This window comes from Ambystoma mexicanum, chromosome 7p, assembly GCF_040938575.1.
Source record: "Ambystoma mexicanum isolate Mex_15411 chromosome 7p, UKY_AmexF1_1, whole genome shotgun sequence".
NCBI classification, from domain to species: Eukaryota; Metazoa; Chordata; class Amphibia; order Caudata; family Ambystomatidae; genus Ambystoma; species Ambystoma mexicanum.
Genome location: NC_090939.1, coordinates 604985268 through 605012682, shown reverse-complemented (window position 1 = coordinate 605012682; position 27415 = coordinate 604985268). Strand labels below are relative to the sequence as shown.

Genomic DNA, 27415 nt, shown 5'->3' with positions numbered 1-27415 from the left:
GGTGGGCCTCTTGAGCACAGCACACAACTGGGCTTTTCCAGCACAAGGCTATTCTTCTCAGCGATATCAGGATCTGCAGTGGTCAAGTCTCTTTACCGAAAGTGTCTTGCATGTGAGAGCTTGAAGTATTAAAGACCAAAATAAAAGTTCATTTCCGTATGTACGTTGGGTGATGACTTTTCACCCCTTGATCCCCCTCTTCCGGGCTCAGTCCCTTCTCGAATGTTAGCCTCCCTCCGTTGGGTTGACTATGGCTTTTTACTCAAAAGATTTCACCTGTTGTATTCACGAGTCTAAATATCCTTTTAAACAATCTTTCACTGTGGACATCCCTCCGCTGGTTTTACTCTTTGTCAACACAATGCTCCCTGGGTTATCATGCGTCAACCCATTTTGTAGGCATCCCTCAGCCGGGTTCACACTTGCCAGGTATAGAGTTCACTCAATTTTGTCAAAATGCAGGATTGACTTCCCTTAGCTTTCCTCTTGGTTACAATGGCCTCCCTCGATCGGGCTCAGACCATCAATTCATTGCAAACATCCCTCGGTCGGGTTCGTGTGTCATTCTAACACAGTTCCTGATCTTCTGATCTCATTAGAAAACCGGGGTTCCCTTCCCCTAGCTTTCTTTCAGCATCCCTCTGTCGGGTTCACAATTGCCTTTATTCGCTAGACCCCTTTTCGGTTCTTTTTCTGCTAAAGTCTGGGTCTCAGCCCCCCCGTCAAACTTCACGTACTTCAATGTTCTTGGGATGTTTCCAACTACCCTATTTCGCAGGCATCACTGAGTCGAGTAAAGTGAATAAAAGCTAAGGCAAATGTGAACCAAAGTCCAGATTTTAAAGCCCGCAGTCAGGCTTCCCTTTGTGGGTGAAAGACTTTTGACTGTACAAGGGGTTTCACTCATCCCTTGTATGACCACTTTGACCTCTTATGACGGGTCCTCCTATGGCCCTCTGGTATTTGTAGTTTTAACAAAAGAGAACCAAGCAGAGCCTTTCGATTGAGCCCCACACGTGGTGCCGGACCACTCTGCAGCTGGTCTTTCTTTGCGGTTTTAACAGTTATGCAAAACACGTTCTTTGTTCTTCAATTCATCTTATGTTGCCATTTGCAACCTTCGCTCAACATAGTTCGCTTAACTATCGGTTCTCTCTCCAACTCATCGGCTGTGTTGAACCGCTTGGCATTTCTTGTCTCTGCAGTCAAGGACGATACCACGGTAGCGAGTGTCTCTCCCTGCCTTGGTTATCAGTGTGGGAGGGCGTTGTGCACCATTGACATCTGCTACACCACACACTGACTGTTATTCCCGGTCTTACGATTCCTTTCACAGAGGCTTTGCGGGTCTGGGTTGGAAAGGCCAAGGGCACTTCTCTCCTTGTCATCCTTTCGGTTTTAGCTGCCTTTCTCCTCCTCTTGAACTGCCGTCCTGGAATAGCTGACTTGTCATGCGGTCTGCCTTGCTTGTAGTGTGCTCTTGTGCTCCACCTTTTATCCTTGTGGGGAAGGGAAAGGGCCGTCTGGTGTGTGTGATTATTAATTGCCCGACTCTGCCTGACCCTTGTGTTGGGACATGTCAGGTAAACGGCTCTAGTGTTAGTCCGTTGTTTTTCATGGTGTAAGAAAGTGTTTGTGTTGGGAAAGGGGGGCGGGTGTAGAGATTCTGAATATCCTACGTGGTAAGATGGAGGAAGAGTTATAAGGAAGGGTGTACCGCGTCTCAACCGTCGGTGTCCCATGAGTTCATGAGTTCTGATTGGTGGTTAGGGTCACCCTAATAACTCAATTTTGGGTATAAAACCAGCAATCCGCACATAATTGTCAACTGCTGAGCATTGATGTCATGATGCCTACCCTCGGGGACCCAGACCAAGTCCAGCAACCCCGGAAGCAGGCATCAAGTTACCCCAAGCAAGCCCAACAACCCCTGCTAGGGGCTATTTGGGTGCAGTCCTGGCGCCATAGGCGCCAGGCTCATAGATTAAAACTTACCTGATACAGACCATGCTGCAAGAGCTCCAAGCCAAAAGAGGCTTGGAAGGGACTATTTTACCTAGGGACTATTTCTTACTCGGGTGGGGCTGGGGAGGAATACTTACCTGGGACTACTTTGGAGGCTATTTAAACCACGCCCGAAGAGCAGCACACACTTCGCGTTATTCTGCATCCAGCAGCGTAACGCTCACCGTGCTTGCAAGTCTGCATCCAGTCTTCTGCCACGCCCGCCTCGAGTTTGGAGCTCCTAGAAAAAGGGAGAAAGAAGGGGAAAAGGTTAGAACAAGAGCAATACCTTTGATCCTTACCTGAATTCCTGATCCATCGCGCCTTTGAGCTGGAAGAAAGAAGTTATTTTATGTGCGTCGCCTTGTCTGCTGCAGCGCCGCGCTGAACTCACCGGCCTTCGCAGCATCTTCACATTTCACCGCATCTCCTGCATGTTCCCGCCGCACTCCAGCACCTAAGGAGAAGACAAGAACAGCAAGGTGAGCCAAGGGAATACCCCCCATAGACTTATCTGATTTTACCACCGGGGGTACTATTCCTCTTGACGGGTCGGCGCAGCTTTCACTGCATCCTAGCTGAACCCTGGCCCCTAAGGGGAAACAAATGGACAGCAAGGTGAAACAAAGGGACTAACAAGGGGAACCCTCCTCTCCACAAAAGACTTACCTGATCTTACCGCCGGAGGCATTATTCCCCAAGACTTCATACTTTCTCTCAGCGCCTGAATAAGGGAGAAAGCAACAGGTTACATATGGACATTATTTTATCAAGACTGTGTCGGATAATACAAATCCTTACCAGAATATTACCGGTTGCCACGAGGAACTCTTCAGTAGAGTCAAGCTTCAACCGGCAAGGAATCGGTCAAGAGGAGGGGTTTACGCTCAACTCCACGGGTGGTTAATTCCCTTTCTTCATTTGCAGAAGAATATTCCTACGGGCCAAGCAAACAAAGCTAGGTGGGCCAGTCCAGTCTGTCATCTCGGCCCTACGCGTCACATTGGTGGAGACCACAGCAGTCCAGTCCAGATCAACGCCTCTGTGGGAGCAAGGTGAGCGTAACAATTGGCGCAAAACATCCGGAGAAGTGGAGGACCTGGGCATGATACTGAATCCTACACCAGCATCTGTTGGGTACAAAGAAACTCCAATGTAAACCTCTGTCTTGCTAACCATGCCAAGAAGGAACCTTGTATGGTGCTATTTCCTTTATCTGGCAGGACAGCTGGATATGTTATCCCGAAGTTGTTTTCATGTCTCCCCACCTTCTAGAGTACACGTGTGCTGCTTGACCATGGAATATAAGCACTATATCCTTCTTTGTGCTGCATATGCTAAACCTTTTGTTCATCACTCGGACTGTGTAGCAGCACCCTGGTACAGTCTCGGCATGAATTCTTACAATGGTGCTCCCTGCTGCACTTTCTTCAAACCATGACCGGTGACAGCTTGCTACTGTCACTATTGCTCCTTCTCCGATCAGAAGTCGCAGTGTTGCCATTTCTTCACATGCTTCATCAGGGTCCCTCTCATCTCAATTTAGCTGGGTTTATGTGTCTGTTCCTCCATGGTCCAGGTCTTCATTTGCTGGCCTTGCACATCTGTCTCACAATCGTGACCTTTTCTGTTGATGCTCCAAAGATCCCTCTCTGCGGGTTCTGCAGTGATGCTTTTTAGACTGCATCGCTTTGTTGGATCCCCCTTTAGAAGTCTTCAGAATCTGCTTGAAGTGGCGGTTCTGTTCCCTCTGACCCGGCTCCTGTGCTGTCCTTTGACAATCTGCCTGACAATCCCTACCACTCCTGCCGCTGGTCATGAGGTTGGCTCTGCATGCTCTGAACCCATGCTGCTCTGAGCTGACTTCTTGCTGCCAATCTTCTGTTGGGGTCCCCTTACTTACCTTTGGGCTTCGGTTCTGTTCTTCTGTGACTGCAGGTCTCTTGTGCAGATCCTGCACACTCAAAACAGAACTGCAGTAGGCCCTGCTGGTAACGTCGCTACTCACCTGTGAGGGTAGACTAGCCTGCATTTTTTGAATTTTGTTCCCCAAAATGACACTGGCAATTCTGCCTCTGAAAGTGAGCTCTGCTAATCAGACTCACTTTCATAATGCTCCATGTTGAAAAGCACAGTGCAAACATGTCTCTCTGCTTCGCCTATCGACTGACACTTCTCAGCAGCTGCTTTGTAGTTTGGCACCATGGCAGTTAAAGAGTAATATGTGCATTCCTGCAAATAGCTGCTGGAACCCAAAGTTTTAACGGCCAGTGACTGCCTTTACCATGGATCGCCCTGATCCACCTTCTAGAATTGTGTGATGTCAGGATACAGTGGTTGATTATTGAATAAACATATCTCTGTCTAGTTTTTACTGGTGAACTCTGAAAATCTACAATTACACTTGCAAAACACTATGTTGTCATTTCACTGTAAGCTTTGTTCCTACTGACTGATTCGGTCAGGGCCTTCACTGTATTCACTGTCTGGCACTGCATTTCCCCCGAAACGGACCAGTTGGGTTCAGCCAGAGCAAAAGCTTTGTTCTGTATGGGAAGACTTGTCACCTTCCAGGAGAACAGGATCTCCCCCAAGGGCTTGGAGAAGGACTTGTGCTTTAAAAACACTGACTCTACCAGCAAGCTGGAAGTAACACCAATCTGGTAATTGCCTAAGACTCTTTGGTGCAGGTGTGATGAATCTGAGGATGTTGTCCGTTCTCCCCTAGGGAGAGACCTTTTCCGATGGGGCCAGGGCGGCACGTCCACAGTACAATAGTCCCCTGGATGTGGTGTACTGGAGGAGGATCGCATGGGAGAGGAAGCCCCTTATGGGATTAGGGACGACCATCCCCTGAGAATGTGGTATGCCCCCGCTTTAGTACACCCTCCCTCTTTGCCAAAGCCAAAACCACCTTCCCTAAACCCATCCAGTGCCGATATCTTTTGTTGTAAAGTCAGGCAACCTAATATGTTAGATCTGACTAAGGCACCAGGGAACACAATAGGCTTGCCATATAGCTCCAATGCAAGTACTGTGAAGAAGAATATGACCAGGAGTATGGGGATCACTCCAGAGAACCACAGTGAACGGTCCAGTCTCTCACAGCACTTAATTTGTCAAAGGCAATACAAAATAGCAGAGGGAAACTAACACGGAGAGAGCCATCCCACCGAGGGGGAAACCCAGGAGACGTACCACTAGACTCTGTCGACCGAGGCAAATGGGAACACCAAGGTAGTCTCGGAGGAATGCATGATGCTGACTGCTGCCCAAGAAACCCTCTGGGCGTACCAAAGTCTGGGGAGCTGGCGGAGACCAAAATCGCAGCTCAAGAAGGAAGCAGTGACCGGTGGAGCAACTGCCGATGAGGGGGACTACCCGAACGTGGCTGGAAAGTAAACCTGCAGTCCGAGATGGAGGCAGTAACCAGCAGATCGGGTGCTCTGAGAGAGCACCCGAACGGTGCCCGAGTCTTGCAGCAGAGCACCACCGCTGGGAAGACAGAAACCACACAAACAGGTAGGTTGGCAGACCGAGAGGTGCTAGAGGTATGCTATAAATCTGGGAACAACTACAGAGCACAGGATAGAGGGTCTGGGACCCTGAGAGTAACCAAGAGGGAAGGAAACAGTTGTATATTTAGCAGGAGAGTAAACCAATCCAGAGATAGAGGGTCTGGGACTCTGAGAGAAACGGAGGCATTACAGAGAGCAACATAATGCTTGACAGGAGAGTAAACCAAGCTATTGTAAAACCACACTTCAAGTCTGGGACCCACACCTATACGAAAGCCAGGAAACAAGGGGGTCTGGGTCCCTGAGAGAAATGGAGACAAACAAGACACCTATGCTTGTCATGGTAGTACACCAAGCTGGTATAATACATCGGTGCGGGTCTGGGACCCATACCCATTTGAAAGTCTAAGAATAAGTTGATGTTCAATCAAGAAAGCCTTAAAATGAAGAAACTATCCTTTATAATTCCCTGAGGTGTGTTTGGCAGGCAAGTGAACCAGACATTAACCCTCTGTGAACAAAGAAGAGGTTTTTACGGGAAAAGCTGGGAACTCTGGCTGAGTGAACACTGTATTTACTTTTTAGGGTTATTCTGTAAAGTACAGGAAACCACATAAGGAGGAGACGAGCTCCTAACTTGTGAAATGGAACAAGAAGGGATCCAGGGGAAATGAGCTAATCCCTGGTCATTCAAATACTACTTGGTGGAAAAGGAACATTTACTTTGTTGACAACCTGAGACCCTGGGATCTTTCTCTTGGCAAGAACTGTCACTATCACTTTAGTTGTGAATATAACAGACTTGCACATAAGATTTAAGTGTTAAGGTCAGAAGCAGGGTTTTTGGACACAACAGTGACTGACTATTTTTTGACATACTGACAATTTCCTTGGATTTCCTGGTGGAAGTGAAACCCCTCTTAGCTTTAGGGACTCGGAGGTCTTTTTCCCAACCCTTTGTACTGGTTAATAACAGTTTATAACCAAAACTATGTCACCTTTGCGTCTGAGCCTTTTTTCTGCACCCTTACAAGGGCAGACCGGGTAGATGGAAGAGTTAGGGTGACCAGGAGAGGTGTTTCAGTCCAGAGAAGGCCCCTAACCATCTTGGAATCTTCCAGGGCTCCCACGTTGCCTGTGCCCCTTCTCCACATCCTGCAGACAAAGCACTCTGGGACTGAGATCACCAGGAAAATACACTGATCACATAAGCCAGGTTTGGACCCTCACAGAAGGCTTGGCAGTACATTCTGGCAGATTGACTATATAATGGGGTGAGAATACCCCTTTAATTCATCTTTAAAACTCAAAAGAAGGATTATGCCTGGATCGCTATCTCGGTTTTGTCTCCCCAAAGTCATCTGCCATACAGGTGAAGATAAAGTGCAAAGAAGGGAGAATGATCTCATCTGTGGCCATAACTCAAACAAGGATCCTGTTCATTCGAGGTGACAGGGCCTGCAAGTGCACTCTGGCACCCTTTCTGGCTCAGAAGTTCGGAACAAGGTCTCTTGTTATCCCAGGAGACTGTGGAAGGGGACCACCAGCAACCCAGAAGTTAAGGAACAGCTATGGGCTTTATTTCTTGCTATAATCTGCTTTCAAACCAAATCTACCGCTTTTGAGCTGCTGCAGGCCCCAAGTGCTGCCTTTGACACCCCATGCTTTTTGATCTGATTGGAGCTGCTGACTCTACGTTCACCTGCCTGTGCTTCAGCTGTTTTTGAGCCAAGTGCCATTAAAGAACCGCTTTGCATCGTTGGATCTCGTTGAACCGACTCAACCGCTTCCAAACCCTGACTCGACCATTGCCAACCTGTACTTCACCTGATTCGAGTTGATCACTGCTGCAGTACTGCATTCTTGGACTGTATCAAGGCGACTCGCCCATCTTTACCTACTTGATCCAGTGAGAGCAATCAACTAAACTGTTAGGGAGAATTCTCTGTTTAGAGTGAGACTCTTTTGCCCTCACTCTTGGGCATGATTTGAGTGTGTTTCTTTGACTCTAGATGTGTTTAATGGGCTATGGGGTCTTTACTCCATAGGGCTTCATGTGTTTTTGTGATGTGTGTTACACAGCACCCTCAGTGCAGTAACACAGGGGTGTCATAGTGACCCCCCCCAGTATAGACTCCATACCCTGGGACTGACTACTGTCTCCCAGGGCATGTAAAGTCACCATTGACTTTACTAGTCTTAAATTCTGAACAGAACCAGTACAAACCATCATATTGTGGATGTACTGGTCAGGGAAATTCGATTGCCCCGGGGTCTGTTAGTCGAGGGGGCACATCTCCGTCCCCCCTGATCGGGTTTTGGCTGGTGGCAGTGGATACTACTTTTTATATTCAACCGCGAATATTTCTCTATGGGATTTTCCCATTGTTCGAGGATACTATCTTTATTTAATTACGATAGCCTCGAACATACCGCCGGTTTCTTTAATATTAATTCTCCGCTTTTTTTTGCCAAAACTCGGTTCTAAAATGGCGTTTGTGTTCTCTTCTGTAACTCCAACCCAAGTCGAGCCCTTTGTTCCACTTTTTGGCGGGCTTCTCCATAGAAGCCCTCCAAAGTGGTGCCACTCTGTCTGGGGTACTTAAGAGGGGTGGAGGGGGATTTAGGCACCCTGGACTGAGTTGCCTAGGCAACTCAAGTCGCACTCCATCCTGATTGGCCCAAGTGGTGAGCCGGCTGGCTCACCACTTAGCATGTTTGAGTGACAGCTAGGCTGAGTGAATGGGGGTTTTCTGCATAAAAGCAGGGCTTTGGGGACTGGAACTTCAGAAGTTGCCACTGGACCTAAGAATCCGACGAGGGAGAAGCTGAGCCGACCTGCCACGCCTACACCACCGGTGGAGCCCTGCAGAACCGACTCACCACTTCCCGACGACAGAGAAGATCTCCCGGCTGGAGAGGCTTCTTCCCCTGACTGGTGGGCACAACCAGTTTACCTTCTTTTCTTCGCACCCCAGACCGGTTTGTGGTCGAACTGCCCGTGCCAAGCACTCCGGCGGCCGGATATACCACTCACCACTGAACCGTGAATCAACGGACCACTCCTTATACCTGAGAAACTCCGCGGTTGGTTTCTTCCCTGGCAGACGTGATCCTCTATTCCCCCGGACGAAGCACCGACTTGCATCCGCTGCCAGGAACAACTGCCCCTACTGGAGTGTTCTCACCACTTTAAGGTACCGTGTCCGCCAGGCCTCCCTTTCTAAAGATTGCTACAAGGTAATAATAACTCCTTAACCTTCTGGACTGGGCTGGCCGCCTTGACCCTCTAACTGGTCCCTTTCTTTGGTCCAACTCCTTTTTGAACCATTACAAGACTTTTGTGCACTGCAACCGTGTGACCTTGGACACATTTAATTTCGATCCTCTTAAAGCGGATCCGGCCTACTGACTCTGAATTCACGGTTTTACTTTGCCTTCCTCTTTTGTTAAGTTCTTGTAAAAGTGTTGGGATCTGTTTCAAATTGTTCTCTGCTTTTCTCTCCCTTTTTAAAACGAACTATTAGAGTGCCAGCTACGTTAAGCGCTCACTGCTGTCTGAAAATAAGTGGGGCTTTACTTAAAACTTGTCTAATATCCGTTTAAGGGAGTGTATATCTTTTAGTGATCGTGTTTTTGAATTGCTTACTATTAGTGCCTGTGTGTTTTTCTAGATGTGGTTTTAAATAAATAATTATATCTCTTTTACACCAAGCCCTGGTCAGTGTTTACTTGTTCTATTGCGTTCTCTTGACCTATTGTGAATACTCTGTATACTGCCTAACTCTTCTTGAGGGAAGTCTGACTGCTCAGCCACAGCTACCAAGTGAATCTGTGTGGTACAGACTGCTACCAAGTGGGTTTACTGCCAAACACCTGTAGTCTTAAATCTTTTGCAGTGGTCCCAGAGGGAACTGCACAGGTTTCTGCCTAACAGGCCAGACCCCTTATTTGCCTCCAATGGGGAACATTGAGCCATTGATTAACGTGTGTCCATAGAACAGCATTGGGACCCGTGGGTAATTGTTCTGTAGAGGCCTCACTAAAAGTCCGGTTGTACTTGTCAAGTGTTCTTTCATGATCCCGTGAACTCGCTATTCAGGGTGCTTTCTGTATTCTGAGAGAGAAATTTGAATTTACTTAACGCTAAATATTTTGTAGCTGTTATTTTGGCACAACATTATTAGAAATTATATGTATTTGCAGATGTACATTATGTGGACGTTCCATTACAGAGAATGTATCAAGAGTGTTTACCGTGATTTTACACAAGCCTTCTCCTACTGAATAGTTGTAGTACTGCTCAGTCATATTATCACGTGCACGTACCCTTGCACTGTTCCCGATTATGTAGGCTAATTGTCACAGATGGCACAGAAATAACTCTGTGTCTTTGAGACGGTTCTTTGGTTTTTGTTATTTTCTTTATTTGTATTTCTTTGTAGGGCCTGAAGCTAGCTAGCTGGCTGGCTGGCTGGCTGGCTGGCTGACTGGCTGGCTGGTTGTCTCTCTCCCTCTTCCCTCCCTCTTTCCTCTCTTCCTCCCTCTCTCTTCCTCCTTCTTCCTCTCTTTTCCTCACCCATCCTCCTACTCAGCCTGACAGTCGTTTGTCCCTCTTCTTAACTGTTCCTAGTTCTGGCCTCCACCCTTTGTCAATTCTCTTCCTACTCTGCTTCATTATTCTTCCTCTACCTCCCCCTACTACTCTTCTCCCATTACTCTTCTCCTCCCCCCACTACTCTCCTTCCATTACTCTTCTCCTCCCACTACTACTGTCCTCCCACCACCTACTCAAACACCCTTCTTTCACTCTATAACATTTACTTCACATTCATTCCTTATCCTAACCTCTCTACTAATTCACCATACAAACACCTACACTCACACTGCAGAATGACCTCCGTTCCTAAGTCAATACCTCGGCTGCTCCACAAATCTCCACAAGCCACCGCTCCCTCCTTCCTCCAGCTAGTCTCTTGGTAGTCCGCCACCTTTGACTGTACCCAAAAAAAAAACACATTTCCTACTTCCTGTCCTGGGTTCAAATTCCCCTCCCTAGCTTTGGGTAACTCTCCCTGGCCAATAGCGTCCTGTCTTCCCCACCCGGAGCGTGAATCTGCAATGGAAATTCATGAGGGCTAAGCCCCACCCACTCTGCATGGCTTGCCGTATATGACTAATGGCAGCCTGGCAGTGCTAATGTTTGTTTGTGTTTTTGGAGTCTTGCTTTGTAAGACCTCTTGGTATGTCCTTTGAGGGGGAATGGGTCCTGCTCCACTCTTGGTTCCTGATGCTCTCTGGGGCCTCTTGGTTGAGGTGCAGGCTTTACCGTTTCCCTCGACAACTCTGTGCAATTTCCTTCTTTGTCATGTAGAATTGCGACTTTTCTATCTCTCTCCTGTTCTCTCTCCCAGTGCCGGAGCCTCCAGCGTGGGATGGTGGTTGTGCTGCACCTTGGTTTCGTTTTGGCGGCTCTCTGTTCTGCTATGGATGGTCTCTGTCTTGGGTTTGCGATGCTGGTGTTTTCTCCCTTGTTCGGGCCAATGTTTGACCTTCTGTTCTTGATGCAGCAGTCCGGAAAACACAAGAAAGCCCTGGGCAGGTTTCTACTGTCAAAGGCAAGGCTTGAGTAAATGTAATGCAGACAAACATTTAGGTAAAAGGGGAGAGTGGAACCTTTTCTCTTGCCACCGTCTACCTCAAGGTGGGCTCTGAATGCCTCCCTATTAAAGCTCTGCCCCCTCAATGGAGAGGGGTTCTAATCCCCTCTTCATAAGGCCAGGTTACTGTCTTGTCACATTATGGATTCCATAAGACCTGGTTCAACTTCCACGGAAAGCAATGGGTGCTCCAAGGCAGCGTCCTACCCACCATCTCAAAAGCAGTTTTTAAATCCATATATGCCACATACAAGGGCTGTTTCTTGCTGTGGCAAGGCTGACCTTTTAACTTGTCAGGGAAGGAACAGAGCTTCGAATCACAAACAGTGAGCAGTAGGACAGGGAGCGGCTTATTCCAGTATGCCGGTATGCTAGTGTGCAGGCATCCGGGGGCCAAACCAGATGTCCCTGTTCAAACCCAAGACCCCGCCCTTACCGACCAAAGCTAAGCCGAGTATGCTCCAAAGGCTGGATGCCAGCATCTCGATGCATCCGCTACGAGGCAGACATATGGGAAGCGGCCCAAATGCTGCATTTGGAAGATCCATTGATGCCAAATCGAGAGGATTGGTGGGGCTTTACTTCTTATCAATTCCTAGACACATATACACAGCCACAATTTGGAAAAGACAGAAGAAGACTGGACGGGGAAGCTGACCAAACCAGCAAGGGGAGGGGGATAAACGATACTCACAGGAAGTAAGTAGTGTGGGTTATCCGGGTGGGGTCAGTTGAGTGGTGGAGGAGGACCAAAGGTCTGGCAGGAGAGGGGCATCAGCGACAGAGGGTGGGAGAAGAGCAGTACGGCTGGTAAAGGAGTGGTTTTGGTGTCAATGAGGACCTGTAGTATGAATGTGGGCGTATGTGATGCAAGTGAGTAGAAAGACTAGTGTAAAGAGTGGGTCTGAGAAGAGTAGTATAGATCTAGAGGAAGCCGTTTGTGTAGTAGGAGAGTAGTGGTAGTGGGAGGAGGGGAATAGTGGTAGTGGGAGGAGGGGAATAGTGGTAGTGGTAGTGGGAGGAGGAGGAGGAGGAGGAGGAGAGTAGCAGCGGGAGGAAGAGTGGAGTAGTGGAAGGAGTAGAGGAAAAAGATAGAGGAAATTGATGATAGTGAGGAAATAGTGGTTGAACAAGGAGTAATCGTGGGGAGGCCGAGAAGTTTATAGTAGAGGGAGTAGTGAAATTATCAAACGGTGGAGGTAGGAGAAAGGCAGAGTTAAACATTGGACAAACAGAAAGATAGAGGGGAGGAGTGGAGGGAAGTATATGGCATAGAACAGTAAGGTACCTGTGATTGTGACTAGAACGAGGTAAATCATCCTGAGCAAGTGGAAGGCACAGGACCAGAGATCCCTCCACTCTCTCCCCCCCCCCCCTATTAGAGCACAAACAGCTGGCGAGAGTAGGGACCGTTACGAAGTCTCTGCGGGAGTCAGATAGCCAGCATTTATGAAAGCCACCCATAGTCCTACAATAGAGTTTAGAAAGGGAATATTGATTTATTGAACTAACCGGGACTAAGGACGCCTAGGTTAGGGAGGGACTGCCAGTGGAGAAGAGAGTGATAGAGAGATGACCCCAGAGCCCTCCTCCAATAAGGACACTTGAACCATATTTCTGCCTTAATGTTTCTGTGCCACCGGTGACTTTGCACTGAACAGGATTGGCAGGTTGAAATTTGTGCCCTTTCCACCTTTTAAACCACACTTGGCCTAGGACAAAAATCCCATTCTCATCTGCCCAGTCCTGGAGACTCCTTAACACCATCCTCATCTAGCAAGGTTGTGGCTTTGTATCTTTATAAAGCTTGCATTTATCACCCTTTTTTGCAGAGAGGAATTATGTCTTCTCCCCTCCCAGAGCTGGGCTCCATGCCTGTACGTGTTCTGAAGCGTACAATGTCACCAAAACATCAGAGCAAATCTATGCAAATTTGACGGTGGCTTTCCTGGGTCAGGGTTTTTTGGGGTTTCTGAAGTTCAAGGCCAATGTCACATCTTTCAGTGAGTAAGCATATGGATTCCTTAGTTTTTGTGGACTATCCATCCTACTTGAGCTCAACCTCTGATTCGTCACAATGACAGGTTTTTACGGTGCCCTCCAGCAAAGAGTTTTCAGTATTTTGGGTAGAAAATCGCTCACAAAGTTGCATTGTAATTTTGGTATGGCATTATTAGTAAATGCTAAATGTCAGTTGATAGTCTTCCTTGTATGCTTCTCTCCACAGCATTTTCTCAAACTGTACTGTTCTATGGGGGCAAATTATGTTTTTAAATTATCTTTTGCCATTTGTCTGCTACATTTATTTTGAAATGCTGTCCCTCTTTCCTAGGAGTGGTCTGATGCCAGTGAAGAAGAGGATGCTAATGATTCCCTGAGCAGAGAAGACTCTGGCATACAAGTGGATGGAACGCCACAGGAAGACCACGATCAAAACAAGAAAACTGCCCCACCGGTTTCATGGAAAGGTTGATTTTTAATTAACTTTGATCCCTCCCTCAAAATTCACCCTTATGTTAAGACTTGCTTTATATAGCTCATACGCATTTTCTGATTTATATGTTTGCGGGAACCTGTTGAGGAAAATACAGTTGTTTGAAATGTTCTTCCACAGCCCTCTGGCTCGGTGTGCGAATATCTGTATTCTGAGCAAGAGCAGCCAAGCTTCGCTCTTAGGAGGGGATGGGCTACTACCAAATTACAATTAGTCCAACATAAATACACAAAGAAATAATCGACACATAATGTACTGTAAAATAAATATGCATTTATTTAGCATATGTTAGTATTTGTTTAGTATTGTTATGTACGACACTGTATGGCACTGTTAAATACACAGACAAAGCAAGTATACATCAAAAACCTCCATATTACTCCAAGGAATACAGGAACTCCATAGCTATCAATCTGCGTCCACGGCCTGTTTATGCTCTCGCCCTCATACCCCGAGATCCAAGGTTTACAAACTGAATTAAAATCTTCCATTGAAGTGATTAAGTGTGATTGGGCAGTGAGAAGACAACAGAACACATTTGCATATGCAAGCATGCATATAAAAACCCCATAAAACTATTACGCGTCAGATCAATGCAGCGCAATCGCAAAATCATGTTGAGTTGCGTGTTAAGATTCAGCTCCAAATACTGGAAGTCTGTTAACTCATTGGTTTGTCTCAACTAACTTCTGAGGAAAACCCTATCTTGGAGTCAGCATACTATTCAACCTTATATGCCCAACCAGTGAGCTCCATTCCAGTAATTGACCTTAATGTGGCATGGTGCCCGAAATTTGATATAGAAGACATAGGCTAGTTCATTAATAAGAGCTGTAACTCCTATGCACCAGGCCCTAACGGTTTATGCAATAGGCACTTCAAACAAGATCCAATCATGTGGGCTAACATTTTAAAAATTCTCTTTTTTTCCCATTCTTATTCCTGCCACATGGAAATCCTCAAATGTTGTGCCAATCTTCAAGAGAGGCAATGACGCCAATCCCTTGAATTTTCGGCCCATTTCCCTCTCAGGAGCGGACTCTAAAATCTTTGCATCTTTTATTGAGGGAATTAAATTAGTGGGCAGGTTTGAATAACTTCTTTAAAAAAAGTCACACCTATTGTCACCAGGATCAGGCACCAATCTTTCTGGACTTATTGTTGATACCATTCAAAGATGCAAAGGGTCTGGAGCGATCCCTAAAGTAAATATGGCCAGCACCAACCTGTCATTGGCCTTGATAAGGTTAATAGGAAGCTTTTATGGGCCAACTTGGATTTGTGTGCTACCCTTGCCATCTGCTTAGTCGCCTCAGCAATTACAACTCATAGAGGATTGCATCAGGGGTGTATTTCGTCCCCTTTTCTTTTTAATTTTTACCTCCCTGACATAGGAAGTGTACTCTCTGCGGCTTCTTTCGTATCTCCAAAGATTTTTAATACGAGATTAGCCTGGATCACCTATGCCGATGATGTTATCCTTTGGGATTGCACACAAATAGGTTTGCAGCAACTCCTTTCTGCTTTCGACAATACATAATGGCAAAAGACATTGTCATTAATGTTAAGCCGACGCAGGTCTTACACTTCTCTGCTGGTCGAAAACAAAACAGACATAATTGGTGGCTATCGGGCCATAGATCGGAGGTAGTTAATGGTTTAAAATACTTGGGATTCCTTTTCTCAGCACATCCTAACAAAACAGTCCTTATCAATCATTTGAAATGTAAAGCTTCTCATCTTCTGACTCAAATTAAACACTTTCATACAATATTTGGCAAATTCTACACTGTTGCCGTTACCTACATTTTATGAGATGAAAGTATTGCCCGCTCTTGAATGGTCGCTCAATCCGCTCAATCCACCATGTGCTATTTGACCTTAACTTGATGATGCTGGAGGGCTTCTTATGGAATAATGTTCTAATATTGCTTAATGCAACGCCAATACCACTCATTCTCTATGAGTTGGGGATTATTTCCATGAACGTGTCTTGCATGGCAATGACTGCTAATGTGTAGGAAATTCCTTGAAATCTCCTTGTTCCTCAGTGTTTGAGGACTTCACCTGCACTAATGCTTGTTCCACAAATCCTTATGACTAGATGTTATGGTTTGATGTTGTCCTGTGGGTTAAATCTGGCTGACGCTAATGGTAATCCTTGTATGTATAAAAATAAAGCTCCAGTGGCAGCACTGGTGTTCAACATGTGAGATATGGGATTTACAAGCCTTGCGGCCAGCCCACAGGTTGGGAAAACTACCTGGATATTTGATACCCTACCCCTCTCCAATGTTTGGTGATACAATCTTGAGATTTAGACTAAACCTTTTGCATACCAACGAGAATTTGAGCTTGGGGGATTGTTCGAATAGTTTGAGCCAGTTATGTCGATATTGTTCACAGCACATTGAAAATCTGAAACACCTAGTACTGTTGTGTGAAACGCTGATGAATGTAAGCCTCTTGTGCATTGAATAATGTATTACCAACTTTTGGTGCGAGTACTGTGTGAGGGGTCATAAATGTGAGGCGGACAACTTTTATGAAGGTTTTTCAAACGATGACATTTTATTCAAATGAAAGGTTGGATAAATGCCTCACTATCCCTACCCTGACGAGGATTTACCTGCTTAAAATAAACTAAAGGAAACACTCTAACAAATGATATCTGTCCCTCACACTTATAGATGCAATACCTCAATGAAAGAATGCATGGCAGATAATAGTCTTAAAAGAAAATATGACAATTGAATGCGTAATATGACAACAATCTCTCCTTCCCCAGATTCAAGCAGGATTCTGCTACACAGTTCCAAAAAGAAACCAGGAAATCCTGGTTTGTAACAAAGTTCCAACACAGTTCTTTGTGACTCCAACTTTACACCAAAAAGTTCCAACACTCCAGTGATTCAACAAAGAAAACAGGAGGTTCTTTCTCTTCCTTGAGCAAGAGTAGCATTCAGAATTATCCTCTTCACATAAAGAATAATCAATAGCAACGATTGTCTTTTTAGGATGTTTTGCCACAACTGATTATTTCTGAAGAATTAGAACTCCTCTACAGCAGCTTTACTGTTTTTTCTTAAGCAACATACATTGGGCCTCATTACGAGGCTGCCGCCGGTATTGATTTTTTTCCGGCGCCCAGAAAAGGGCAATTACTGGGTCATTGCGACCTTGCTGGACTGGTAATTGCCCTTTTGTGGGCGCCGGTAAAAATTATTCCCTATTCCCATTTGAGCCTCATAGGGCTCAATGGGAATGGGGAGGGTGGTAGCAACGGTACCGTTATAAACGGTACCGTTGCTACCATCAAGTTCTGCTCGCGGGTGCCGGTACGGCCACCAGGTCAAACCTGGTGGCTGCAAGGGCACCAGCGAGCAGAACTCCTAGTATGGCGGTACGGTAGCGATACCGGCGCCGTTGTTGCCTTACCGTCATACTCGTAATGAGGCCCATTGTCTTTGTCAGCACCACTTTATAGCACTTCCTGAACTTCTACCTAGTTTACTTCCATCCAGACCTACTACTTCAAAGATTTGCCATTAGGGTATACTCCCCTGTCTGAACAGCGATTCACAAACAGCAAGTACTTCTGTGGTTAAGATCAACTTATAATAGCTTTACTACAGCTCCACAATGTTTATTATTTTGCAGCATCACACTTTTAGCAACTCTTGAGTGAAAGCAAGGTTCACATTGGTGCTCTTTATACTCCTCTGCAAATGATGCTCCTCTCCTTCTGAATAATCTTCTCCAGAAGGGCAGCCTACTTGCCACTCTTGTTTCCCCACTGCATAAGCAACCAAATACTGACAAGCATAAGGTCTTATTTTGTTTCTTCTTTGGCTTTGGCAATGTCGGCTGATACCAGCTTTTATTATATGCTTCTCAAAATATGGGCAACAAGCTTCACAACCTTTGGACATTTCATTAATCCCCTTCTGCTTTTGGCAATATCTGTTTGATTTGAATTGCCTTGTTTTTTGGTTTCTCTTGGCTTGGGTAGTGGTTGTATGTATTAGCTTTTAATAATATTGCCCCATCAGGTTGCTGGGTTCTCAACAAATGCACACGCTTAAAGTCAGTCATTTGGGTTTGACAAATATTGCTTTTGCTGCTTTCTGATACTTCGGTATTCAAAATTACTTTTAGTATCACTTCGACTCATACGCAAGTGTTTGCTACTTAATAAATGCCTGCCTTGAGTACGCAAGCGTTCTCAGAGCAGTCCGGGGTCACTATTAGGCTAGTGAACTCACTGGGTAAGGTGTGCACGTCTGACTGCCCCCCCTCTCTCTCACCCCCCCTCTGCTGCTTGTAGGTGTTCTGCCTTCATGGTTCCTTGCGACCCAGCAAACTGCTACTCCGGTCTGCTGTCTCCCACGCCATTTGTAACTGGAGCCTCCTTTTGCTCTGGAGGTTCTCTGATGCTCGCCAGCCACCGGAGACAGCCTCTTGGGGAGGAAAGCTTCCCTCGCTTTCACTTCCCGCTGCGCAGCCTCTGCAAAACAGGTCTTCAGAGGTCAAGCTTCCCTCTTTCCTGCTGCGCAACCTCTGCACTTAAGGCTTCTGGACGCACAAACTCTCTCAGGACCGGCTACTGTTTTCTGCTTAACAGTGGTCCTGGCGTCTTCTCCCTCCTCCAGTTTCTGTGTTGGCTGCATATACGGATCACACTGGTCGTTTTGCTTGACAATGGCCTGCACCGGAGGGGGCCTTTTAAGTCTCCCTCAGGTGTGGGTCCTTTCTATTGACAATTTGACTCCTGCAGCATTGTTCCTCTTTAGCCCTCGTCCTAGTCCCAGTACTTCGAGAATTACGAGACTTGAAGTCCCTAATGGCGAAGTTTAGTTTTTCTGGCTTCATTTTCATTCTTAAACTCATTTCTGTTCCCCATAATATTCTTTAAAGAAATATCATAAGGATCAGGCAACAGATTTGATTGTAAAGAGAAATAAGTTCTTTAGAGTGTAAATCGTTATCATTCACAGAATTCCTTTCACTGTACCTTTGGGAGTCAGGGGAGTCTTTAGCTTTAGACGTCTCCAAGGTTTTGGAAGGGTTTTTATTTCTGCAAATGCCTAGGGATTTGTAATTGTTTTTAACGCATATTTTGATGTTTAATTTGCCGAACAAAAGGATTGTTATGACAGCGAGCCATTGCAGACTTTGGCATGTCTACCTTAGAGGAAGATAAATACTGCGTCTCACCCCACAGTCTTCGCATTCCCCTGTTCCCCTTCTTCTCCAGGACGATCCTCCCACAGAACAGAACACCACCCCCAAGGTCGAGATCAGAAAGTGCCTGCCTTTCCCTGGCCTCCTGTGAGGAGACTTTAGGCAGGGTTTTAGTGAGGAGTCAGAAGGATTCATCACACCTGGGGAAAGTTTGTGGGGGAGGATACTGGGTGGCCAATCCATTGCATTGTTGATTTCATTAACACAATTTCTATACATCATTAACTTGAGTAGCCCATAAAAGATTGGTTATACTTTGAAATTGGGAAGAATCAAATTTTAATGTCATTCCATATTTTAATCTCAATTTTGTATGTGTTATACGATTCCTTTTGCATTATATATATGTATTTTAAAGTTCTATTATTGCCATTTGTGTAAGGTTTTTATTTTAACCAGGAAAACAATAAAAAACTAATATAGAATACTAACCTAACAAGGAAGTGCTCGGCTTATATGGGCAATAAAATGGTTATATTATTATAGGTTGGACAGGGTTAGCGATCTGACCCTGTCATTAAAGGATGAGGAGCCCTCTCAGCCTTGGGCTGGAGGCCTACTGCATAGATCCCCAGATCCAGTCCTGCTCACAGGCAGGGTGTGGGAGTTGCGAGGGTCCCCATCCCTTCTTTTTGTGCCTGTATGCATGACACAAGCATAACTTTGTCTTGCGTTATGCCTGTACTGCCCGATGCTCGCCAGTCTGTTTTCCCTAGGAACCTACAGTTCCCAGAAGACCTGGAGATGGAAGTACGAGCGACCGGTTTGACCGGTAAAGATACAGCAAGAGAGCTCCAGGCTGTTGAAAGACCCATCTACCAAACAGGCAATCTCAACGGCCCACAAGACCTGAACACCAACAGTGTCTGCACTCAATACTAGACCACTGAGCGCTCCATTCAACTATGCAACGTGCCCACCCACAAGGACAGTTACATGTTACAGGGTCTCAGAGTGGCACTCTTGTCAGTCCAGCATTCCATACACACTGATAAGTCCTCAATTGAACTGGGACTTTGAGGCTGATTGTTGCTGTAGTAAGGGGTGGGGGCGTAAGACCCCTTTTATACTTTCACTCACCTTTTGCATCTCCCAAGGGGGAAACGGAAGCCAGTGATTGGCCTAGGGAACCAGGTAGGGAGGTAGCCAATGGAAAGGAAAAGGGGAGGATAAGAAGTGTTACAGGAAACGGGAAGGTCTGGATTACTTGGGTGGGGTCAAGGAAGGAGACAGACTTCCAAGAAGAGAGGTAGAGCATGGATGGGTATTGCAGAAGGAGTGTGTAATGTAATGTAAGGTATTGGGTGGTAAGAGCTAGTGGTACTTGGTTGTACGTGGGAGCGGAAGCTGTGAGTGAAGCTGATGGAGTAGTGTGTGCATGTTAGGTTGAGTGGGAGAGTGAAAGAAGGGTGGTGCTGAGAAGGTTTGGGAGTAGTACTGTGAAGGGGGAGTAGTAGTATGGAGTGGGGGAGTAGTGGGGTGGAAATAGTACTAGTAGGGTGGAGATGGGGTAGTAGTGGTGTGGGAAGGAGAGAGTACTAGTGGTGTGGGAAGGAGAGAGTACTAGTGGTGTGATGTGGGAGAGAGTAAGATGGAACGGTCGATGTAGATAATGGAAAGGAAGAGTAACATCGGAGGTAGGGACTAGAAAGTGCTCAGAAGAGAAAGGAGAGACGTTAGATGGAGATGTATGGACGAAAGCAGAAGGAGAAAAGGGTCAGAGACAGAATTAGGTAGAGGGTACAGAGACCTTGAAGTAAGGGACCAAGTGGGGTTTCCATGTCTAAAAGGCACCTATCATTGCAAATTACTGCCGTTGAGAAGTTTAGGTCAGGAACCACCTAGATTGTTCCCAGGGGGAGCTAAGAGAGATAAGGTGTTTGCCTTTGGGCCATCATGTTTAGTCATGCATTCAATAAAAAAGTAGGGGTTACCGATCCTGAGTGACAAGCCTGGGGTTGATGGATGCATCAGCGACAGAGGGAACAGCCTGCACTAGACAGTTAAAGGGATGGCCACTAGTGAGCCCCTTGATAAAGCAAATAAGAAAAACCCTTGAACTGTCTTAGAGAGTTGGTGTGTTCATGAGGCCATCTGTGACATATTTTGCTGATTCATTTCCACCCTGCTGTTCGTTCCCCCGAGCTCTGCACACTGGAACACTTGACATTCAAGCATCCTCTTTTTTCCATTCTCATGGTTGATGCAGCACAAAGTGGTGATGGCATGTTAACACTGTTGACGGTTGCATGTCTTTCTCAGCAGTTGGTTCAGTAAACATTGGTGATGGTTTTTCAGACTTCTACAAGGTAGTGGAGTTGCCAAGTGTGTTTTCACTTGAGATGTTCGTAAAGTTGACCATCATTAGACACTCCTAGTACCACAGTGAGGCCTTGGTAAGGTTTGGCTCGATTGCCAGCATTTTTAGCACTGGCTGGTGGGGGCCCTAACATTGGTGATCCCTATAGTTGATGACCTTTTTGTTCCCTTTTCATAGGCGTCCAAATTCTCCATTGGTGCCTTTTGCTTCATTTGGTCATACATGAAATAGATGACCCAGACTGTGAGTAAATTTAGTTTTTTCTCTAGATTTTAGGTGTTTGGATGCAACTTTAGGCAGTTTTGTTGTATATTGAATTGAACATATATATTTGTTTGTTTTTAGATACATTTATTCCCCTGATGAAGACCTTCGGAATCATTTTTGTCGATGCATCCTCTGAGCCTCTGACCAGTCACACCCAGTCTCCCCAGCATCGGTCTTCCTCAGCACTTGCCTCGGCACACCCTCCGCACTGGAGATTTGCACTTTCGACCCAACACGGCACCTGGCCGCATAGCACTGACCATTCCTTGCACTTTATCTGTATCTCACCTCGAGCACGGAAACCACAGCACCTACCCCATTGCCCTCTTCCTTCCTGCACTTGCACGTTCTGAATATTCACAAGGCATAGTAGGTTCGGCCATCCCTTTCCCTCTGTATTTCTTGTATTTAATTGTACTACTATCCCATGTTCCCTCCCTGCTGCCTGTGGGCGCTTTGAAACAGAATTTATTTCCTGTATAAGCGCCTGACAAGCAAACAATATATATAAATAAACGTTCAAACAGGTTGGTGTTCTTTTATTTGTAGCAGAAAGCCAACATTGGAATATTGAGCCGTACAGTCCTTTTCTGTCTGCATTTCAAATCGTGTATTGATTCTTAAGTTTCTCCAGCATTGGATCTTTCATGGATTCACATGCTTAGAATATTCCCGTCGTCAGACTGGGAACCCTCGGTACACATATATATATAGTCATTTCCAATAGGAAAAACTTCTGCCCTATCCCCGTCTGCGTCCTCTACGGGGCCGCCCACGTACGCCCCGTTGGACGTGATGGTATATAAGCCCCGCCCCCGCGGGTCCCTTCAGATTTCAACCGTCTTCAAAGATAGTGGGATCTCCTCGTGTATTTTCTTCAAATACTTATCGATTGTTTCTAACTCCCGCGAGTTGGTCTGTCTGGTCCGCTTCCAACTCCTACGAGTTTTGTTAGTTAATCTGGCAATAATGTCGGGTAAGCCTCTTTTCCGCCCGTGTGCCACGTGCGGTCTAAAGAAGGTTTATGAAGGGGATGGCCACCTTGACTGCATCTACTGCCTTCACCCCCACCACTCGGCGGACCAATGTGATATCTGCAAGGGGTTTTCCCAAAAAACCCTGAAGGACCGGAATCGGCGACTGGTCTCGTGGCTGAACGACGGCGCTGGAGCGTACCCTCAATCGGAGGTAGGATCGGTGCGCAGTATCGCCTCAGCGAAAACATCAGAAGCCTCCCGACGCTCACATCCGTCGGAACCTCCGGCCAAAAAATCACGGCCTACGGGGAAGGACGTGCCTCGAAGTCATTCCTCTAAGGCCTCATCGAAAGAATCGACGAAGAAATCATCTTCCTCTTCTTCTTCGTCGAAGAAAGACAAGGACAGGCCAAAATCCTCCTTGAGCGATCAGAAAAGATCAGCTACGAGTAGAGAGGCGGATAAACACAGGGAGAGCTCCGCGAAGGCGGGACCGCCTAAGCCACCTGCAGGCCTTCCGTCGACGACGACGATGGCGACGATCCAAGTGCCCAGTCCGTCACAGTCCCCCGCCTTTCAAACGGGCTCATCGTCGACGACGATTCCCTCGTCGACGGAGTTCCAGGCCTGGAGGCCAGAAACGTTCGACATGGGGCTACCCGACACACTGCTACAAGAACAGCCAGTTTCGATCGCCTCCAAAGAGGACGACGGCTTCAGAATAGTGAGCCCGGAAGACCTGGGGCTACGGCCCAGATTTCCTTCTGGTGCAACCTGCTCTCAAGTTTTCACCCAGCCTCCAAACGCCCAGGCTACTCTCTCCATGGAGGTACTTTCCTCCTTGCACTCGCTCTTGAAGTCCCTGGACGAAAGGCTCCCGCCTGCTCCGACGACTCCCCTCGTCGACGAGCCCGGACCTTCACACCGCCCGACTAGATCGGTCGTGGGCCCAACTGCTCCAACAGTCCAGGAAGAAGGTGAGCTCTCGGACTCCCTCTCTGAACAGGGGTCAGCTTCTAATATCTCCCTCTCGCCGTCGAGAGACCCGTCATGGGTTTCGGATGTGGAGGTGGATCCTCCGAAAAGTCCCATTCACCCATCTCCACCGGACGACATAGGGGCCTTCCATTCCATGATGGAAAAAGCCTGCAAGGAGTTCGGTTTGACCCAACAAGAAGAAAAGAAGGACTGCTTCCTCTTTGACCACATGGGCAAGAATAGGCGTTCCGTTTTTTCGATACCGATACTGGACCACGTATGGAAAGAGGGCGTCCAAACCATGCGGCATCCATTCTCGGAACCTGCGGTCAAAGGCCGCGTAGAGAAGAAATTTAAAGTTCCAGATTCGACGCCAAAATGCCTCTCTGCGCAACCCACGCCTGACTCGGTGGTATCGGCGGCGGCGACGAGAAAGGCAAAGGCCCAGCATAAGTGCTCTACCCCGCCGGACTCCGAAGCTAGACGCCAAGACGCTTTCGGTAAGAAGATCCTGTCAGTGGGAGCGTCAACAGTGAAAGCAGCGAACTCCCTGGCAATCATGGCCAGGTATGACAGGGAGATGTGGCACAGACTGGCACCCATTTTGGACCACCTCCCCGAAGAACACAGAAAATCAGCTATGTCCCTGGTTCGTGAAGGAGAAGAAGCCTCGAACCATGCTATCAATATAGCGGTGGACCTGGCAGACTCGGGGTTCAAACAAATTAACAATGGAGTGGTTCTACGACGCCAGGCCTGGCTCAAATGCACCAACTTTAGACCCGAGGTGCAATATAAGGTCGTCGACATGCCTTTCGAAGGTGACCACCTGTTTGGCGAAAAGGTGGATGAGGCCTTGAAAGGAATGAAAGAGGACTCTGAGACTGCGCGCTCGCTGGGCTCCCTCCAAAGCGGTAAGCCCTTTCGTTCCTTTCGCCCCTTTAGAGGAGCTACGGGAAACGCACGATTTGCGGGATCCAGGGATAGAGCATTCGGGAGGTCTTCATATCCGTCCCAAGGTTATAGACGCGCCTCACAGTCCTCGACCCGACGCAGAAATTTCCAGGCCTCTAAGAGACGTCCCACTTACTCGTCGTCGACGGGAAAACAAAAAGATCAACAATGACGTTCTAGGAGGGAGAGTGTCAAGTTGCGTCGAGGAATGGGAGTCTATTACGACAGATCGGTGGGTTCTGGACACGGTGAGACTGGGACATTCCCTAAGATTCAAATCCAGACCTCCAAAACGTCCACCGATATGCCTGTCTCAACCACACCTAAGCGTCTTGCGTCGAGAGGTTGCGCTCATGCTAAAAAAAGGCGCCATCGAATTAGTACCTGCCTCACAGAGAGGCTTAGGGGTTTACTCACGCTGCTTCGTAGTAAAGAAACCAAACGGGAAGTGGCGCCCCATCCTCGACCTACGGGACCTCAACAAAACCCTGCTGAGTCAAAAGTTCAAGATGCTTACTCTACAGGAGGTAATCAGATCGGTCCAAAAGAACGATTTCCTAGCGTCTCTGGACCTCCAAGATGCGTATTTTCACATTCCGGTGCGCACTCACCACAGGAGGTTCCTGAGGTTCCTAGTCGGCCAAACACACTACCAATTTACTGTGCTCCCTTTCGGCCTGAAGTCCTCCCCAAGAACCTTTACAAAGTGCCTAGCACCCGTAGCAGCCTGGCTGCGGAAGGAAGGGCATCACGTTTACCCGTACCTCGACGACTGGCTCGTGAGGGGATCCTCCCCAGCGTCGACCAACGACAGCCTATTGACCACCTTGCGACTGCTACAGCGTCTGGGATTTGCAGTGAACTACGAAAAGTCTTCACTAAAGCCCTCGAAGAGCTTGAAGTTCCTAGGTGCTCAATTCGACACCCACACGGGACTAGTGAAACCATCCCGGGAAAGGTTGTTGAAAATCAAACACCTGACAAGCCAACTTCGTTTACAGAGAAGGTTGTCAGCAAGAAAATATGCGGCTCTCCTCGGCTCCATGGCATCGTGCATCCACCTAGTCGCGAACTGCCGGTTGTTCATGAGACCTCTACAGGAGTTCCTATCAGACAGATGGAAGCAGGCCACAGGCCGCTGGTCGGACAAGATAATAGTCGACGACGAACGAGTTATCAAAGCCATCCGATGGTGGAAGGTGGCACGCAACCTGGACAGAGGGGTCCCCTTGCAGGAGCCGGAATTTCAGAACACCATCATTACAGATGCCTCTCTGTCGGGCTGGGGAGCACACATGTCACGTCACCAAACCCAAGGCAGGTGGTCGTCGACCGAATCTCGCCTACATATCAACGTCCTGGAGCTAAGAGCGGTGAGATGGGCCCTGAAATCTTTCCTCCCACACATCAAGGGGTCAAAAGTAAGAGTGCTCACGGACAATACGACAGCTATGTTCTACCTGATAAAACAGGGTGGCACCAGATCCAGGACCCTCTCGAAGGAAGCTCAAAAGATCTGGCACTGGGCTTTAAAACACCACATCTCCCTAGTAGCATACCACCTACCGGGAGCGAAGAACTTACAGGCGGATTCCCTGAGCAGGACGATGTCACAAATACACGAGTGGGAGTTGGACTCCACTCAACTCGGGGAAATTTTCGAAAGATGGGGGACCCCGTCGATCGATCTCTTCGCCACGGAAAGAAACCGAAAATGTGCTCAGTTCGCGAGCAGATGGCCCCAAACAGACTCCCTGGGGGAAGCGTTCTCGTTTCCGTGGACAGGCAAGTTCCTCTACGCCTTCCCTCCATTTCCCCTCATACGGAGGACGATCCAGGGGATCCACAGGTACAATTGCCGGGTCATCCTAGTGGCCCCGCGCTGGCCGAGGCAACCATGGTTCTCAGACCTCCTTCATCTGTCGCTGGATCAGCCGATACCATTCAGAAAAGTACCGAACCTCCTGTCCAGGGACGAGGGGACCGTGTGGCACCACAATCCGGACAGCCTGAACTTAACTGCATGGCTCCTGACTTCTCGGAGTTCGGGAACCTAAAAGTCTCGGCTGATTGCCGAAGGATTCTGCAGGCGGCCAGAGCCCCGTCCACTAACAAATCATATGCAAGCAAATGGAAAAGGTTTTGTATATGGTGTCAAACACAACAAAATATACAACCTTTGGAAGTAACTCCGGAGCAAATCCTCCCGTATCTTCTTCATCTTGCGGAAAGCGGACTGTCATCATCGTCAATCAAAGTACACCTGGCGGCTGTTTCAAGATTTACCAGAAGAAGACAGTCCCCTCCACTATTCAGTGACAGGCTAGTGAAGCATTTCATGAAGGGTCTGTTTAGAACCTTCCCTCCGGAAAAACGGTTCCCACCGTCGTGGAGTCTGAACACGGTTCTAGCTGCCTTAATGAAGCCTCCCTTTGAGCCAATGTCCTCTTCATCTCTACAATTTCTATCTTGGAAACTCGCGTTCCTAGTTGCCATCACTTCGGCTAGAAGAATGTCGGAACTACAGGCACTGGTCATAGACCCTCCATATCTGAGGTTCTTTAAGGACAAAGTTATTTTATCAACTAACCCTTCATTCATCCCAAAAGTACCGTCGGTCTATCATAAGCACTCGACCCTGGTACTCCCTACTTTCTTTGCATCTCCTTCGTCGACGGCGGAGAAGGCTCTTCACACTCTGGACGTCAAAAGGGCACTAAAATTTTACCTACAAAAAACGCAAGATATCAGAACCACCAGACAGCTATTCGTCGCCTACGGCCCCTCGGCTAGGGGTAAGGCTATCTCCAAACAAGGTCTGGCTCGCTGGGTCTCCTCGGCGATTACCCTGTGTCATTCCAAGGCCGGGAGACCTCTACTACATCGTCCCAGAGCCCATTCCACGAGATCGACATCTTCCTCCGTGGCTCTATGGGCAGGAATTCCGCTGACGGACATCTGCCAAGCGGCGGCATGGTCTGTTCCGCACACGTTTACTC

The 27415-nt window shown here is 47.4% G+C and overlaps 1 protein-coding gene across 1 annotated transcript in view; it reads left to right on the top strand.

Annotated features, from left to right (window-relative positions):
* TUBGCP5 (tubulin gamma complex component 5) overlaps positions 1 to 27415 on the top strand; it is a 1250274-nt gene that overhangs the window by 186836 nt on the left and 1036023 nt on the right. Inside the window, exon 6 of the mRNA XM_069636613.1 lies at positions 13515 to 13650. Within this exon, the coding sequence (XP_069492714.1) occupies positions 13515 to 13650 (136 nt within the window). The remainder of the gene's footprint in view (positions 1 to 13514; positions 13651 to 27415) is intronic.